Source organism: Aspergillus foveolatus (genome assembly GCF_047715535.1).
Source record: "Aspergillus foveolatus strain CBS 279.81 unplaced genomic scaffold BDW70scaffold_5, whole genome shotgun sequence".
Classification (NCBI taxonomy): Eukaryota; Fungi; Ascomycota; class Eurotiomycetes; order Eurotiales; family Aspergillaceae; genus Aspergillus; species Aspergillus foveolatus.
The window spans coordinates 25,419-41,976 of NW_027396069.1; the positions used below are offsets into that span (position 1 = coordinate 25,419).

Sequence of the window (16,558 nt, forward strand, 5' to 3'; positions counted from 1 at the left end):
AGCCTAAGACACAAGAGTGAAGAGTAATGTATTTGCATCTATTTATTTCAGACATAGTTAGATACAGGAAAACGGGAATAACTGATCAAAGCCAGACCAAGTCAACTCCGATGTCCCATGTACAGGTAGGCTCAGTTTTTTTAGGGATCAGCGCGAACAGCACACAATCACCAAGTCAATCACTCACAAAAGGAAACAGACAAAACCTCAAACCAAGCAAAGCAACGCAAAGAAAATAGCAATCGAAGCAGGCTAAAAACCAACGCCCCCATATGCCGAGCTTCGAACGCCCAATCCAGCCAGCCAGTCCAAACAGATCAAAGCAAGAAGTTTATTTTATCACTAGAGAATCATCCCATTCACCCCGTTTCAAACAGAGCCGCTCAGCAAAAAAGCAAACCATGCAATTGTAAAAGGCAGGCTATCACAGACTCAACTGATCAAAGCTGCCCACTCTTCCACTCCCTCCTAACCGTCCACCCCCCTTGGTCACCATTCCGAGCCGATAGAACCTCTCCTCTCCGGCCGCGGTCCTCCCCCCGATATACCATTTCTCGGGACCCAGAGCATCGCGAAACCCGCCCGATCCGCTAGAACTGTCGCTTCCGCGCCGCTGACGGTCGCTATTTCTGATGGGGATGGGCGTCGAGGAGGAAGTTGGCGGCGAGGAAGGAGATGAATAGGAATCGGTTGCAGAGTTGTTTAGGTGCGCTTGCGAGTTTAACGGTGCGGCGCGGCTGTGAGAGTGTGGTCTTGACGGCTGGTGGTGGTGGCTGTGATGGTGGTGGTAGTGGGAGGGCGAGGAGACCGTTTCAGATGATGATGGAACATTGGTTGGGACTGTGGATGGCGAGGCGGAAGAAGATGAGGACGATGAAGATGAAGAAGAGGAGGATGTGGCTTTTGTAGCTATTGCTCGAGCACCCTGTGAAATCTGAGATGGGGAGAGCGACGATGAGCCGGTGGCGGATTGAGAGCCGGCAGTTGATGCTTTGTAGGTTGACTGCGCGCGGAACGCAGCGAGGAAGTTCGCCAGAAAGGGCCGGTTGGTGGACATTCTGGCCTGGATGGTCGGTCTATGGACTCTAGGAAGAGAGAGGAGAATAGGATGATGGTAGTTTGAGGCTTAAACCCGTCAGTGGGGATGCTTGGACGATCAAAGCCGGCTCGGAATCGGGATATTATCGGGAGACGAGGTAAGCCGGTGATGGTGCGGATGGTGCGGGTATTTGCAGTTGTTATTGGGAATAATAACTGTCAGTTTGCTGCAGGTTGCTAAGGATTGGAGATAGAGAGGAGATGAGGCACGCCGGGTACTCTAGCACAGACGATGGTGATGACTTCAGGAGTTGAATGAGGTGGGAAAAGTTATCGCGAGTTCCCCGATTCGACCCGTGGACGACCACCAATCAGAAGGTGCTGATATCTCCGTGCACCAGTGACGTCGTTTCAAACCCCACGTTGACTCCAGTTTGAATCTCCGGGTTCGATTGTCTCCAGACTCCATAGTTCGCAGTAGTACGGAGTAGAGGGACAGGGTATTTATTCTTAAGAGTCCCCAACTGAGCCGAAGAGGGGTCAGGCGTCGGCGTAGGGAATCCTCGGGACTCGGATGAAAGGCTGGCAATAATACATCCTACTATGATTATAGAATAAATAGATGGCTTGCAGGACAGATCTATAATGTATCTCTTATTCTCTCGAATTTCGCTCTATATTCTAATTTTTTGGCCTTCTTGGCATTTTCTCATCCGAGCCCTGCCGGAACCGTGCAAACAACAGGACTGTAAAATGAAACACAGACGTATGGAACCTCGAGCAAACCAGGGTGCGTATCAGAGCAGAGCAAACAGAAAGCTAACTGCATCTCTGTCGGGGATGTTGCACTCCCAGACATAAACGTATGTATCCGGTTAAGAGACATGGGGCCGTAACAGTAAAGATACACAAACATCGGCTTGTAATGGACGCAGAACGCAGAGACAACAGCAACTCTCCGAGGTTGCAAGTAGCCATATCCGGCCAGAACATACAGACCTACTTACATCGTTTTGAACGGAAAAGAACATGTGGTTGAACACGGCCGTAAATTTATGCAAATAAAGCCCGAACACACATGTGGATCGGAATCGATAGTCGACAGAAGCCTTCCGCGAGGAAGAGATCCTTTGGCCGTATTTGGAAGAGAAAAACGAGAGGAACCAGAATCGCAAACACAAGAAACATGCCCGAGTCTATAGTTGGACGCCGGATAAACCACACCCTGTACCATCGGCCACTCATGATACCGCACTCGCCGTTGGAAAATGCTGAAACGATTTTTTGACAAGCTGGAAAAAATCAAACAAATTTGGCCAGATACCCACGGATAGAGAAATCGTTTTCGTAACTGAATGTTGCTGGGAAATCGAAGAAAAATATCATGTTGAGAGTATGCATGCTGGTCTGACCCCGTTGAGTATTTCGACCTCTTCGTAACGTACTCGGAAATCGCAGCGTCTTTGGTTGTAGAAACAGGAAAGCGTAAATCTATTTTTGACGAATAAGAACTCAAGCGGAGTAAAATACAGGACACGCGGTGACCCCCGAATGTCGATTTAATTCGCATCTATTGTCTGGCGGGCTGAACGGTGCCTATTGTTGATCAGTGACTGTTTGTGAGCGTAGTTGGAGACTAGGTAGTCCTTACCGTCGCCACTCATAGTCGAGGCCAGATAGAGACCGTTCATTCCACTCTCTTGCCCAGCGGTAGTGGTGGGGTAGTACTTTCGCTCGGTCTCGACATGAGCGTGGATGGGCTCTTGGCCACCAGGCATAGACTGGGAGAACATGTAGCCCTCGGGAGCTTGAGGCTGGAACATAGACGTCCAGTCAAGCTCACCGGGGTGGCCGGGATGTCCAGGCATCACAGGGCGCTTGGGGTCTTGAACAACCGGTTGTTTTACCTGCTCGATGTTTCGGTCAATATTCAACTGGTGGCCAGAAGGGTCAGCACCCGGCTGCACGAGATACGGGCTCTGCTTGGGAGCTTGTGGCCAAGGGGCTCCTTGATGCGGCCGGCCGCCGGGAAACGCGTCTTCAGGCTGACCACGGCCCATCCCGTTGACGGATGACATTGGGAAGCCCATAGTCTGGTGATCCGCGTACCCTGGCCGGGCCGGAGCTAATCCATTGCCGTTGACGGCTCCCTCGCCGTAAGTCGTGCCCGGGATGCCATTGGGAGGCGGGACGGAACTACTGACTTCATCCTGGACAGGTTTTACAGGATTCGCCGCAGCCTGCTGTTGGGACCTCTTCACATGCGCATTGGGGTGCGACAAGTGCGTTGCTCCGGTGGGGTTACCACGCCTGATTGAGCATTTTTGGAAATGACGTTTCAGGATATCACTGCGAGAGAAGGTGTCTTTGCAAAGAACACACATGTACGGCCGGTCACCGGTGTCTAGAACGCAGAGCAGTTAGCAACTTATCAGCCATTGTATACAGACGGGGAAAACTCACGGCGTAGCAGATGGCGCTTGAGATGTTTGGCATGAAGATAAGTTTTGTTACAATTCGGGCAAGGGAACTTTCCATCGGCATCCTTGGCCGGGATGGTGGTGTTCTTGCCGGTGCCGTTAACACCATTTGTGACCGGAGTTGCGCGTCCCGGAACACTCGGAAGGATACCGCGTCGCCCCTGAGAACCAACAACCTGGGTTCGCGGGGAGTCCTTCCCGGGATACGGCGCAGCACCATTCGCAGCAACGGGGTCCCAACCTTGAGGCTTTCCGTCCGAATAACTGAATGCTCCTGAAGGAAGTCCATTGTTGAAGTCAGCACGACGGTCCCGGGGAGGCGCCGGCGCAATTGGCTGCGGGTACGACTGAGCGCTGGAAGCAGGCGGGAGCACGCTATGAGGAGGAGGATAGTGCGGCGATTGCTGCGCCTGTGCCTGCGCCTGCGGATTGGGATGAGAAAGGAAAGATGTCGGAGGCAAGCTGCCCACGGTAGTGTGGGGCATTATCGGCGCAGCAGAAGACGCGTAAACATCGTGACTTGATGCGGGGTACCTGTTCAGATCAGGCCGGTACGGCGGCTGCCCCATGTACGAGTGAGGAGCGGGCGACTGGCTATGATGGGGTTGCAGAGGAGGCAGGGTGTGCGGCTGAGAGACTGGGTACTGAGGCTGCATCGTGTACTGGGGCATTGGCATGCTCGAGATGGGAGCAGAGGGAAGAGGCGCCGATCCTTGAGGCAGACTGGTAGACGGAGGCCGAGAAGGATGGTTTCTAGGATCCATCACGACGGGGAGTGAATTTGACAAGGACTGTAGATGGAGGTGGTGGAGGAGATGACAGGGACTGAGGACTGGCGAGGGGCAAATTTCACGGTATCCCGATCATTGATCGCAAAACGTGAAAGCTCTTTTTTCAGGTGTCTCTTCGACGCAGGAGCACCCGGTTCGAGTGCGAAAGCAACTGCCCGCTCGATGACTTTCACTGATCGCGTCCTCGAAGAATTTTTTCCCCACGAGTGTTATCTCTAGTCTTTCGTCCTCAATTCTTCACCCCGATTGTTGCCTTCCGACGCGACTTTGCTCGATCTAACCGAGAGGGCGAACAAAAATGACAGGTAGAGAGACCGTGATCGAGCGCAATCTTCACAAACAGAGAGTGCTGTCTCGACGTGCTTGGTCAAGGGCGACGATGTTGTTGTACAGGAACAAGGCGACTCCACTGAAGGGAAGAAAGTCAGGACAGGTTGAGATGCTTAATCTGAGGTCCCCACGGTCACCCACCAGGAAAATCACAGCGTGTGGGAACTTCTTTTTATCCGCACGTTGTCAAAAACAGAAGATGGTTATGATCCACCACGAAAAGCCGGCGTGTAGGTGGGTCTTGACCAGCAGCAGACAAGGAGGATTGCTAGCCGATTTCTGCTTCGCGTCAACAATGCGCGATATCGACTAGGATATTTTGTTTGATCGTGCAGTCTCGCCAGGGACAGGCGCGTATAGGTGCGGAGATCAGGAAGAAAAGAAAGTGAAGAGGTGGAAGAAAAAGAAACTGTCGAAAAAAAAAAAGTATAATTTCACTTCTTTTTGGAAAAGACAGGAAACGAAAAGGGAGGAGAAAAAAAAAAAATTTAAAGACGAAATTCGGTAGGCAGAGGACCCAAGGAAAGCTAGCGAGACCTCCCACGGGAATGGAGGGAGGAGGGGAGGCGAGCACGGAGGGCGGCGGAGCAGCAGCAAGTTAGGGGAACTGAAAAGTACAGAGGAAAAGAAAGAGAGGAACTGAGGAAGAGAGGGGGGAAAAGTGAGCGTGAACGATTGAGCGGTGACGATCAGGCTCGGGGAGGCGAAAATGGATTTCTGATTATTATTTTTATTATTTCCAGAAAATTTTCCAGAATAATTTCCAAAATTATTTCCAGACGATGATGATATGCTCATGTTATTATTCAACACGTTGACTTGCGCTGATTCGTGGCTCACTGATCAGATTCGAGGCCACCTCCTTCATCAATTGATAGGAGGTCAGTCGAAAATTGTTTCTAGTGTTTCTATTGTTTCTATATAATCCAGAAGGATAATTTCCTTTGAGGATACCGAGCGCAGATTGCTGTTTCTCTCTGAGGATCTGGTTGTTTCGCCTGATACAGGAACGGTACGATGGACCAGGACAAGTCTCGACTTGCTGGGACGAACCAAGGCCGAACATTGCCCGGCAGAGCGGGATCTGGTTGGCAGCAGCGGCAAACAGGGGAAAATAGTATGATGTGGTCTGCACGGTTAGACTCGCTCCGTTGGCTCGTTTTATTGGGCTATCACAAGCCCAAAATCATCAGCTACAAGACATCTCCAAGTCCTTCCTTTCTGCGGTACTTTATAGGCTGCGGTGGCTGGTGATTGTCGGACGTGTGCCGAGAACGGTGATGATGCTTCACGCAGTTCCGCATCCAGCAGGACCCAAGTCATTTCGGGTTGTCTTCACGAGTCCAACGCGATTCGAACGCACTAACGCAAGCGGAGTCGGCGAATGCACCTCTTTCCATGCCAAGGAAAGCATGCCTAAGGTGAAGTCGAAACTCGCAGCCGGTGCGCTTACCGGAGTCGGTCGATCCGATCTTACGACAGGCAATTACACTGTAGTCTGGCTTACCAGGATGGAAGCCCAGGATGAAAGCTGCTGCTGCTCATTGGCCTTGTTCGATAAGCCAGGGAGCGGAACCGTATGCGCACAATATACGCACAGGATGGCAGCAGCGTTGAGCTTCTGAGTGGCTGCCGCCGTGAATTTGCCAAAGGCTTTTTGAAGCCTTTTCAGCTGCAATCTGGCTGCAATCTGGCTGCATTCCTGAAGGATCTCGACGCCCCTGTACTTTTGTCCGCGAGTTCAATGCTCACCAGCGCCAGCATGCAGAATCATCCTTCATCCCGTTGTCCCATAGGGCTTGGATCCATGCACATTATCCATTTCTCCGCAGTTGACAGTCTCCGCAGGCCGAATATTGGTCCATCAACCTCATGGCACATCCACATTTCCACATCTCCAGGTAGGGGTGTCAACCTTATCAGAGTTATCAAGTGGAGAGATCCTGAGCTGAAGAAATGTCGAGTCCAAAGCACATCATGATGCCCACTTGACTCCACGGCAGGATCAATCTGCCGTCTGGAGATCCAGGCACATTTTGCACGACTATGGGTGCTGTGGATACACTCAGATAAGCTTAATCTGTCTCCAGTACTCCGTACAGCATCCAGACAAATAAGCAACCAACCCTGGTGTTTACAGAGCACATCCTGGTCTTCAACTTTTACAGAGTCAAAGAGGGGATAGAAGTCATCGCGGACGGCTTACTCGATTTGGGCATCCCATTTTCAAGTCGAACCGATCCTTCATACCTCTAACGGCTCACAATCGGCAAATCCTACGATTATATATTTAATCTCATACCGAGTACACTATCTGCTTCCGTGCTAGTCCTCCATTTCTTGGGTTACGATAAGCGCCAGCTTGTTATGGTGACGTCCTACGGTAGCAGGCGGAATATCCCAGCATTCCGCGCAGGCGCCCTTCATTTCAATCGCTAAACGCGCGAACGCCGAAAGCCAACCTTCCATGTTTAATGACGGGATGTGGCAGATCCAGTGCGATTAGCACGCCAGCTTCCACGCACTTCCCTTGATCAGTTTAACCCTGAAAGGGCCAGCGACAGCCCAGGTTGCGATTGTCAGAGACTTCCCCTAACAGGATAGAGTTTACTGTCTAGTCCATGGTTTTGGTAAACTCTGCGCAATGTGATACCCAAACCTTCCTCTACATTAACCCCGTGGCTGTGAATGGCTCCTGTGTAGAAACAGAGTTGACGGCTGAGCTCCACAAGAAAATCGTCGCTGCTTCTTCGGCTTGATGTGGACCTTACCATGGTGGCGGACTCGACAGCTGATCTGGGCCTGACGGTTCTGGCACTCGACATTTTGGTTACAGCACACCATGTGGGAGTGATGCCACACCATGACTGCATCCACCATTTTAGGATTATGGCAAGCGAGAATGCTGAGAGATTTTTTTTCCAAGACATAATCAAACGATGCGACCAGCCGGCAAGGCGCGGAACGGCTTGTCCCGGAAAGGAAGGTTTCCCCGGAAAGGATCGGGATGTTTGTAAGCCAGACTGACACACGGTCGGACGGAGAAACACAAGTCTCTGGAGCTAGAGATTCTGTTCCAGATGGATGGGTTCGCACTATCCGTTCACTACTGACTCCTCGCACGTCACCCGACCATCATTGTCTCATTTCATGGCTATCGTGATCCTTCAATCCTCGTTCTAAGTTGGAGTACTAACCTCTTGCAGCCTGCAGAACCTCGCCCTACTTGCCACTTGTGAACGCTCCCATGGAACGACCGCTGGTCCAGTCCGCACCTAGGATTTAGTCCAACTCTCAAACGTAACTAGCGAGCCTATCCCTGCACCATACCCTGTGTGGCGGTCCGATCACGGCAAGTCAACTCCACACAGAAGCCGAAGGCCCGCTCATGGAATCTTCCACGGGAGAAACCCAGCCAGGCGGTGGGCGTCCCCCCGACGGTGCGGCGTGTGCAGCGTTGTGCTCATCGCATCGCGCCTAGGGGATCCCCCTTCGAGGATACATAGAAGCAAGAATACGGGTCTAGGAGAGCTTGTGGTTCCCACTCTGCAGCATGAAGAATTGCCCGTGTGGATCTCTATTTGCGCTCTTGAAGCTTCGCCCCGGATTATCTAGAGGTCCCTTCCCGATTACACCGTAAGCTCAAGCATTCCGCAAAGATATCTTCCGTGGGTTACCTATCGAGCCTTCGAGTTATGTTGATATGCTACGTAACTGATTATGCACACGCCAATTACAAATCTTGGAAACCCAAAAAAAAAAATTCATACGTGGCAGAGGTTAAAGAGCACAGTGGCTGGCGACGTCGATATCGGAGGGTTTTCTCTGCTTTACTAGACTCGCCGGAGACATCCGCCGCCCTCCTCCCACCTACCTGCTTCGGCATGGCGCGTCTGGTACCTTCGACTACTACTGCACGGCCTGCCTCAAGCTTGCAGATCGTCGCTGCTCCAGCAAGACCTGGGTCGCGAATCATTGGAAAGGGGGGCGCATCAAAATGAAGCCTGCCTCGGCACTTTTCAACTTCTGCTATCCCGGCGACGTTCTTCCGGGCTAGGACGGAGGAAGACCGAAGCCAAGTCTGGTTCGCTCTAATCTCAGGAGACCTGGAAGCCAATCACACCACCGACCCAAACGCCACATACCTCATCTGCATGCGTGAATGTATGAGCGTGGTCTGAGCCAGACTTCGACCTTTTTGAGTTGGCGCTTTTTCCCTGACTCATGATTGGGTAACAAAGACGAGGCAAGGATGCGATACTCAACAGTTCAACAAAAAAGAGGTGATAGATTGATTGAGTCCGGCAATGCGTCCTGTGGTGTGCTGAGCTGAAAACCGTTGCAGCAAACGCTATCGGTTATACAAATACATATAGTACTTTGTACAGCACAGTACGTATCGGCGAGTTTCATGCTGCGCAGGCCGGGTCGATGAATCTTCGAAAGTTGCCAGGCTTTCCATATTTAATGAGAGTCTAGAACTCTTAACCGTATGAGCTTGTGATCCTATAAGCCATGTCTTATATAACGCATGTCATTTAACACGCATGGGTTGTTGTACCGCGTTTACTCGGTCGATAACTCGGTATCTGAACGGCCCGCCAGATATCAGCTGTGTCCACAATGGCATTTGCATCGGCTAGCAATAATATGCCACACTCACAGCACGAATCTGAGCATGGCTCCCAGTACCTGTCCAGTGTTGTCATCCCAAGTTGCGACCCCTTCTCCTTTTCCCCCCTGACACAACTGCGCGATTTTTGTGCAAGATCAGGACTCCGCGGACGACTGAACAAATCAAGAAATTCTACCCCCCATCCTGAATCTCAAGGCGTTTGGTACTACCATATTCCTTCGTGGTTTCAGGTGCTGGAGTAGTTACAGGAGCACCCTGATGGTGTGCGAGTATCTGGCTGTGCTTACGGGATTGCATGGTCAACACTTAGCGCTACCACCGCTTCGCGTTATCCCCGAGTAGTAAAAGCGACCATGAGTGATGATATACGAGCTGAAGTAATAGGCTACCATATTCACGATTAATAGTTACTACGGAGTAGGCTTGGGAACAAAGCGCGTCGGTACTCCGAGTACCTTGCTGGCTTGGGTACTGAGACACGTAGAGTACGAGCGCCAACCCGCACCGTTCTACGTTTGCTGTTTCTGAGCAACTTTACTCCGTATTCAGATATAATTCAAATATATGCTATCCTATTTTGACTCAGTGGCTTACATAGATAATCCTTTACTCCGGAGCTTCCCCAGAATAGCAAAAGGTAGGCTTCATTAGCACTCCACCTCAAAAGAGCCCTTTTCCCTTCCGGCAATTTCACCACGTTGTAGGGGCTCGCTCGGGCTTGGAGGCTTGGAGGCTTGGGGACTCGGGGACTCGGGGCACAATTATTGTACGACGGTACATGTGAGTCGGATCTACCCCCAGGATCCCAGGACGAAGTTGTCCCCTTGCACTACTTTCTGTTTGCCGCGCGGCCCTGCATCCTGAGCCGCCAAAGCCCTGTCATACTACGTAGATACTCCGTACGGGGAAGCAGGTACAAATTTACTAGTACTGCATAGAGTGCGCCCCTCCAGCTCCAGGTCAACCGACAATGGTATTGTCTCCGTACCTATACTTAGACAAGGCTGTGCTAACTAGTAACCTTGCACTACTAACCGCTAGGGCACTAAGCACCAACACCTCCTCACCTTAAAGAGGCTACCTATCTAGGTGGGGACTTTCTAGAAGCTGAAGGCTGCAGCTAGGGTAGTCTTAGTGCACTCCGTATCTTGATAACATCAACAACCCATCATTCACGACTACGATTTATGGAATACCGTCGAGAACCGGGATAGAGGATCGGCTAAATTCGGGTAATGGGAGCATTGCTCTGAGTTCGTCGGGTGTCGTTGTACCCAGATATTCTTATAATATAATAGTTAAATAGAGAGAACGGGAGGACTTAGCATTCAGTATTCAACTCAATGTGGGGAATATCCAGCGCAAAAGCAAGCAGTATTGTAGCAATATTGTGAAGTGAAGAATCTACTCCTGGCCGTCAAGTATTAACGATGCCAGGGAGTAGAGTACAACCTTCTATATTGTATACGAGTGTAATAACCAGACCTCAGAACCTGAGACTTGTCTTGGACAACAAATGCGGTAGGCATTACTATACATGATCCATAGCCCAGGCTAGCAGCCGCTCATGTCAGACAATATCTGCAGTAGGCATGTTGTTGTCGTGGATGCCTACTATGGACCATACTATGGATATGTCGTTTGGTAAGAACTAACTGCAGCAACCCACCGTTCTTTTCACTTTGTTGATGCGTTGCATCCCATACTATTACTGACGTACTGGATTTTAAATTGGACATGTGCAGTGGAGCACAGCTGGAGAGGTCTAAACCCACCCATGCAAGAACCATGCAGATGCATGTGAGCTGTAAACTACTTGGGTAAGCTCTCGGGGTTGACCGCCGGCCCTGCCGGGTGTAATCGAGATTCTCTAATGCTGTGGCAGATGCAGCAGCGTAAGTGCTCCTGGCTAACTTTCGCACTCGTGTGATTTTGTGTGGAGGTGCTGGTAACGCGGAACGCTCATAGAAGCTAACTTGCGGGGCTCATTGTTAGATTAGCCCTGTAAGATTATGATGACGCAGTGTGTGAAGTAGACCACTTGTTCATTGCACATTGTCTGCCAAAAAAAGTCTAAAGTGGTTATGATATTGACATACTTCTTATGACGAGTATATTTGCAGACTGGTACAACGTTACCGGGCACTCAATTTTCCTTCGACAGATGTGGACGCATTTCAGCCGAGTTTCTTGATTACTCTCAGACAGCTCAAGGATTAGACTCTTATTTTCAAGAAAGAACAGAAATCGGCTTTTGGAACAATAATCCAGTCTGAGATCTGCCAGTCGGTAATGCTAGTGATATAACATCACCATTTACAAGTTCTTAAGCAGATGGCAATCTGCCGCCTGAAAGATACCTATGGGGTAATTTTTTCTGGTATAAAGAGCCTTCCCATGGCAATGACTAACAGGGATCCCTCACTCGGGAATACTATCCCTGTTGAAGTAAAATAGGGGACCAAGGAGGCGCGACCTTGTATACACCTTGGTTCAGGCTGCCTCCCTGAGGGTAGGAGCTTGCATGGGACGGCCGAAAGCAGAAGCTAGCACTGATCACGTACGGTATGTTGTCTGCATTGGTCGTAGTTGGACGAGAGCTGATAGTTTTGTCAGGTGAAGACACCCGCAGTTATTTAGGGTTAACCAGATGTATAGGCATCGACTGTCAGACCATGATTATACTTGTGCACAAAGACTGTCGAGATAGCCCTTGTTACAGTTGCCCTATGTCCAGGTTCCGTGCTCAAATTCTATGTTCATTTCGTCCACGAAGAATGGAGGCTGCTTTCTAGGGTCATGCTCCGCGATATGTACTCCGCGCTTCCAGAGTTTTCAGTCAACTTTCTGGTTCTAGTCCTGAGCCATAAAACTGGAAAGTTCAGAGTGTCCTGTAGCAAAAGATGTAGTGATGGTTTATGAAGAAGATCGCAATACGACTTACAAATTCCCTAGTTGCGTCTTGGGCGTCGTCGTAAGGAACACAGTCGAACATGTGGATTCGATACACTGCGATACTTGTCAATCTGTTGTCTAGATCTAGCTCGCTATTTTTCGCTTGGATTTTTCATAAGGACACAGTAAGTTGGTGAACGCGCCTTCATGGCAACTTTCTGTAGCTGGGAATAACAACACCTTTGTACCTAGAAGGAAGTGCGAGGATCCCGATAACGGTATCTGACGGAGGTTAAGTTAGCCGTTCAACAAAGACTATCGCCTGGTCAAAAGTTGTCTTACCAGTTCTGTGAACGCCAATACGTGCTGTGTGGACATCCAAATAGCACAGTCTTCGCTATATAGGCTGGCGGTGGTGAGGGGGAGTGGTGCGGAGTAGACAGCAGAGTAAAAGAAGCTGGGCTTGGCTTCGTACGACGCTGCCTGCAAGGAACTTCTTCTCCTTCGCTTCCTTCTGAAAACCAAAAGCCCTCTGAGACACAGCATATCCAACCAGGATGTCATCGAGTTTCGAGATTCGATCAATCCTGTGCACTCCCATCCACAATCCATGACGGACAAATACTCTTATCTCCAGCTTATCTTCTCCATGCGCCTTGTCTGATAACCCGTCGAAGCTTTCCCCAGCCAGTCCCCAAGCCTCCGCCTGAACCTGCCTACTTGGGGATGGTTTGAGTGCTTGCATTGACGGGCGGGGTGCTGAGTTCCCTATCGCCCAGCCTTCAGAGGCCCCTGTCTTGGATATCTGGGTTATCATGAAGATGATCTCGACAATTCATCCCATCGGGGCCTCCGTCATCTTGCATCGGCTCGGAAGCACCCCCGTGCTGGATGCATATATATGCATCTGGTGTTACCCAAAGCAGGACTTTGGTCATCTTCGTCATCCCTTGCACGATCGATTTCCTTCCAAACGTCGTGGCTCGTAGTCTCTAAAGAGTTTCTCTGGCCAACTGGACGCGAGCGAATGCGACCGCAATTGAACGACCACTATGTCTCTCTCAGGCAAAGCACTAGCAGTGTCGGACACGCACGCTTATCACGATGTTAGCCATGATTCTGTTACCTCAGCCCTACCGAACGGGGACGTCCCCGTATTCGACGACTCGATGGACGCCGATGAGCGCGTCATCACGGCTCTTGGATACAAACAGGAATTCAAGCGCGAGTTCTCACTATGGACTACATTCTGCGTCAGCTTTGCGGTGCTGGGACTGCTTCCGTCGTTTGCAAGCACTATGTATTATGGTACTCCCACAGCTCCTCGAGATCACACAGCTGGACTGACTCGCGGCTGCAGGTATGGGATATGCAGGAACCGCTGGAATGGTCTGGGGCTGGATCATTGCCATGATCTTCATCCAATGTGTTGCAATGTCTATGGCAGAGCTATGTTCTGCTATGCCCACCAGGTACGTACCCCGACCATGATGTTTGACGTCCCACTTATGCTGATGTGTGCAGCGGAGGGTTGTACTATGCCGCTGCAGTGCTTGCGCCTCCAGGCTACGGCCCTTTTGCGGCATGGATTACTGGGTGGTCCAACTGGATCGGTCAGATCACTGCAGCTCCATCGGTGGACTACGCCTTAGCTGCAATGATTCTTGCTGCAGGGTCCATCCAAAATCCGGATTACATCCCTACACAATGGCAGACCTATCTTTTGACCGTATTCATCTTGATAGTACACACTGTTATTAGCAGCATGCCAACAAAATGGGTAGCGGTTTTCAACTCTTGGGGCTCGACTTTCAATATGCTCGCACTGGTGGCTGTCATTATCGCCATTCCTGCCGGGACCACTAACTCTCCCAAGTTCACGCCATCTAGGGAGGTTTGGGGGAACATTACGAACATGACAGACTATCCTGATGGAGTAGCCGTGCTGATGACATTCGTTGCTGTTATCTGGACCATGTCCGGCTACGACTCGCCCTTTCATCTCAGTGAAGAGTGTTCCAACGCAAATATCGCCTCCCCACGGGCCATTGTTATCACCTCGGGCGTTGGCGGTCTCATGGGATGGTTCTTGCAGCTCGTCGTCGCCTACACCGTGGTAGACATTGACGCAGTATTGAACTCGGATCTAGGACAGCCCTGGGCGTCGTACCTCTTCCAGGTGATGCCCCGTAAGGGTGCGCTTGCCATCCTCGCACTCACCATCATCTGTGGTTTCTCGATGGGCCAAGGATGTATGGTGGCCGCATCTCGAGTCACTTATGCTTACGCTCGCGACGACTGCTTTCCCTTTTCGAAGCACTGGAAGCGCATCAACAACACCACCCAAACCCCCGTGAATGCTGTCATACTGAACACCGTCCTTGGGAATCTGATGTGTCTCCTCTTATTTGCCGGCGACGTCGCCATCGGTGCTTTGTTCTCCATAGGAGCTATTGCACAATTCGTCGCCTTCATAATCCCCATTGCAATCCGCGTCTTCTTTGTCGGTGACCGGTTTCGCAGAGGACCATGGCATCTGGGTTCCTTCGGTCCGTGGATAGGAGCCCTAGGAGTAGGCTTTGTCCTGCTGATGGTGCCTATTCTGTGCCTACCTGCTGACACAGGCTCGAACCTCACCGCGGATCTGATGAACTGGACCTGTCTGGTCTGGGGAGGGCCTATGATTGCGGTGAGCATTTGGTGGGTGATTGATGCACATAAATGGTTCAAGGGGCCAAAGGTTAACTTGGAACATGTCATCCACGGCAATATAATTGATGGCATAGATGGCAGTCAGGAACAGACGACTGTGGTGCCAGATGCAGGTGCATCTGCAGATATCTCGCATAGGTCGCCTCCCAAGCTTTAGGGTACTAGTCTTCATCACATTTCAGGGGCTTCTAGGCTTCATTTAGTCTATTTATTCTCTCATTAATTAATCTTGCGTTCGAACCCAATATGTCGTGGCGTTCCCTGCCCTACTTGATTATGCGGAGTTTGTTGCGTCACTTTGTTACGACCATTTGACCACCCTAAATGTCGTAGTGTTTGCACCATCTAGCATCTACTTGGTCGGTAGATGTCCTTTCTTGAGAATACCGTATGGGCTCGGGTCGTCCTTGATAAAGTAGTCTACGTTGTGAACAGGTCTTACATCAATGAGACATGAGTTATACATATATATGCGTAATTTTATGAAATCAGCTACGTGATCCGAACTTTCAGACCTACAAAGACTAGGCTTGACTAGTGCTCCATTATAACCAAGAAAGGTCAAGATTCGAATGATGCAGCTGTGTTTACCCGAGGTCCTATGCTTAGAACAGTCTCTAATAATTTCCTGTACTCCCAACTTAGCGCATTAGTCGGAGACCACCAAAGTCTATGTGCTAGTGCATCTCATTGCTATTCTACAGAGTACATCACCATCGCCATTTCGTCTATTTATCCACGACCCCGACGTACATGGAGAGAAGAAACAACAACGGGGGACACGACGAAGAAGAATGATTCATTTAGAAGGGCTGGATGCAGATTAACGAGTTAGCAAACTGCAGTGAGCCCGCGACAGCAACGTGACAAAGAGAAGACGGGGAACAAATGACATACGTTGTCCTCAGGAGCAATGGTCCGGTCGAGGTAGGTGTCGAAGAAAGGGAGCTTCTGGAGGATATCCTTGCGGACACGGGGAACCTCGCCAAAGAAGAAGAGGGCGAAGACACCGGCGCTGACACCGAAGGTGCCGGCAATTCCAGCGCTGTTAATGTAATGCGTTAGTCGGACTCTTCCTGTCCGGGACGTTTGATCGGATCCTTGGGGATATAGCACTCACAACTTGGTAGCGTCGTTGATGGTATAGCCGCCAACGTGAGGGGAGGGGATGAATCTGTGTGTTTGATTCGAGTTAGCTACGTAGCTTGGGGCTTGTGGTTTTCGTCGCGTTGGGTTGCGTGTGAGCTTGCTGCTTGGTGCGTGCTTTTGTCCGTGTCCAACGATTACATTGATTGAGTGTCACAGATACCCAGTCCAGTCTGCCGCGGAAGTATCATATCGAGAATATAGGTAGGCAGGTAGACAGGGAGGGTAATGGACAGTATGTATGGTATAGCTTCGCCCGGGGAGTTCTCACCTTCCGGCAAGAGGAGATGACCGGACAGACTGAGCTGCGGCACGGCGGAGGGTCTGAGAGAACTGGGTCGGACCGCAACGTTAGCAATTGACTAGACATAGAATACCAATGGTTAGGAATGTACACACCATTTTGTATGATTCTTGTGGATTGGAACTTGCCAGCAGAGGACGTCAGACAATCGAGGTTGGGCGGATTCGCGACACTTCCGTCGACGAAAACCGGAGCCGGAGACTGTGCCGCCCGAAGCCAATCAGCG

General features: G+C 50.6%; 5 protein-coding genes across 5 annotated transcripts; 2 read left to right on the plus strand and 3 right to left on the minus strand.

Annotated features, from left to right (window-relative positions):
* Nucleotides 1-9: 9 nt before the first annotated feature.
* BDW70DRAFT_128780 (uncharacterized protein) lies at nucleotides 10-1,512 on the minus strand. The gene has a single exon (XM_073735491.1). It carries the CDS (start codon nucleotides 1,055-1,057, stop codon nucleotides 425-427), a length of 633 nt encoding a protein of 210 aa, XP_073599557.1. The 5' UTR covers nucleotides 1,058-1,512; the 3' UTR covers nucleotides 10-424.
* Nucleotides 1,513-2,445: 933 nt separating this feature from the next.
* BDW70DRAFT_92850 (uncharacterized protein) lies at nucleotides 2,446-4,444 on the minus strand. The gene is made up of 3 exons (XM_073745206.1): nucleotides 3,502-4,444; nucleotides 2,690-3,442; nucleotides 2,446-2,634 (listed from the first exon to the last, which is right to left on the minus strand). The coding sequence occupies exons 1-3, from the start codon at nucleotides 4,280-4,282 to the stop codon at nucleotides 2,609-2,611; spliced, it is 1,560 nt and encodes a 519-aa protein (XP_073599558.1). The 5' UTR covers nucleotides 4,283-4,444; the 3' UTR covers nucleotides 2,446-2,608.
* A 1,612-nt stretch (nucleotides 4,445-6,056) lies between these two features.
* Nucleotides 6,057-6,987, plus strand: BDW70DRAFT_92827 (uncharacterized protein). Its single transcript, XM_073745205.1, has 2 exons — nucleotides 6,057-6,540; nucleotides 6,611-6,987. The coding sequence occupies exons 1-2, from the start codon at nucleotides 6,219-6,221 to the stop codon at nucleotides 6,754-6,756; spliced, it is 468 nt and encodes a 155-aa protein (XP_073599559.1). The 5' UTR covers nucleotides 6,057-6,218; the 3' UTR covers nucleotides 6,757-6,987.
* A 5,888-nt stretch (nucleotides 6,988-12,875) lies between these two features.
* On the plus strand, nucleotides 12,876-15,075 carry BDW70DRAFT_92920 (amino acid permease). Its single transcript, XM_073745207.1, has 3 exons — nucleotides 12,876-13,478; nucleotides 13,531-13,642; nucleotides 13,695-15,075. Exons 1-3 carry the CDS (start codon nucleotides 13,223-13,225, stop codon nucleotides 15,037-15,039), a joined length of 1,713 nt encoding a protein of 570 aa, XP_073599560.1. The 5' UTR covers nucleotides 12,876-13,222; the 3' UTR covers nucleotides 15,040-15,075.
* A 335-nt stretch (nucleotides 15,076-15,410) lies between these two features.
* On the minus strand, nucleotides 15,411-16,501 carry BDW70DRAFT_128793 (cytochrome b-c1 complex subunit 10). Its single transcript, XM_073735492.1, has 5 exons — nucleotides 16,428-16,501; nucleotides 16,300-16,361; nucleotides 16,003-16,056; nucleotides 15,780-15,927; nucleotides 15,411-15,694 (listed from the first exon to the last, which is right to left on the minus strand). The coding sequence occupies exons 1-5, from the start codon at nucleotides 16,428-16,430 to the stop codon at nucleotides 15,686-15,688; spliced, it is 276 nt and encodes a 91-aa protein (XP_073599561.1). The 5' UTR covers nucleotides 16,431-16,501; the 3' UTR covers nucleotides 15,411-15,685.
* Between the last annotated feature and the right edge of the window lie 57 nt (nucleotides 16,502-16,558).

Bases quoted from the DNA above. Each gene is read 5' to 3' on its own strand.
- BDW70DRAFT_92920 (XM_073745207.1), top strand. From the start codon at position 13,223: ATGTCTCTCTCAGGCAAAGCACTAGCAGTGTCGGACACGCACGCTTAT. The intron at 13,479-13,530 runs GTACTCCCACAG...TCGCGGCTGCAG, and splicing joins TGCAAGCACTATGTATTATG to GTATGGGATATGCAGGAACC. The intron at 13,643-13,694 runs GTACGTACCCCG...TGATGTGTGCAG, and splicing joins TGTTCTGCTATGCCCACCAG to CGGAGGGTTGTACTATGCCG.
- BDW70DRAFT_128780 (XM_073735491.1), bottom strand. From the start codon at position 1,057: ATGTCCACCAACCGGCCCTTTCTGGCGAACTTCCTCGCTGCGTTCCGC.
- BDW70DRAFT_128793 (XM_073735492.1), bottom strand. The intron at 16,057-16,299 runs GTGAGAACTCCC...TCAAACACACAG, and splicing joins TCATCTCCTCTTGCCGGAAG to ATTCATCCCCTCCCCTCACG. The intron at 15,928-16,002 runs GTGAGTGCTATA...TTACATTAACAG, and splicing joins ATCAACGACGCTACCAAGTT to CGCTGGAATTGCCGGCACCT.
- BDW70DRAFT_92827 (XM_073745205.1), top strand. From the start codon at position 6,219: ATGCGCACAATATACGCACAGGATGGCAGCAGCGTTGAGCTTCTGAGT. The intron at 6,541-6,610 runs GTAGGGGTGTCA...TCGAGTCCAAAG, and splicing joins CCACATTTCCACATCTCCAG to CACATCATGATGCCCACTTG.
- BDW70DRAFT_92850 (XM_073745206.1), bottom strand. From the start codon at position 4,282: ATGGATCCTAGAAACCATCCTTCTCGGCCTCCGTCTACCAGTCTGCCT. The intron at 3,443-3,501 runs GTGAGTTTTCCC...TCTGCGTTCTAG, and splicing joins CAAGCGCCATCTGCTACGCC to ACACCGGTGACCGGCCGTAC. The intron at 2,635-2,689 runs GTAAGGACTACC...GATCAACAATAG, and splicing joins CTCGACTATGAGTGGCGACG to GCACCGTTCAGCCCGCCAGA.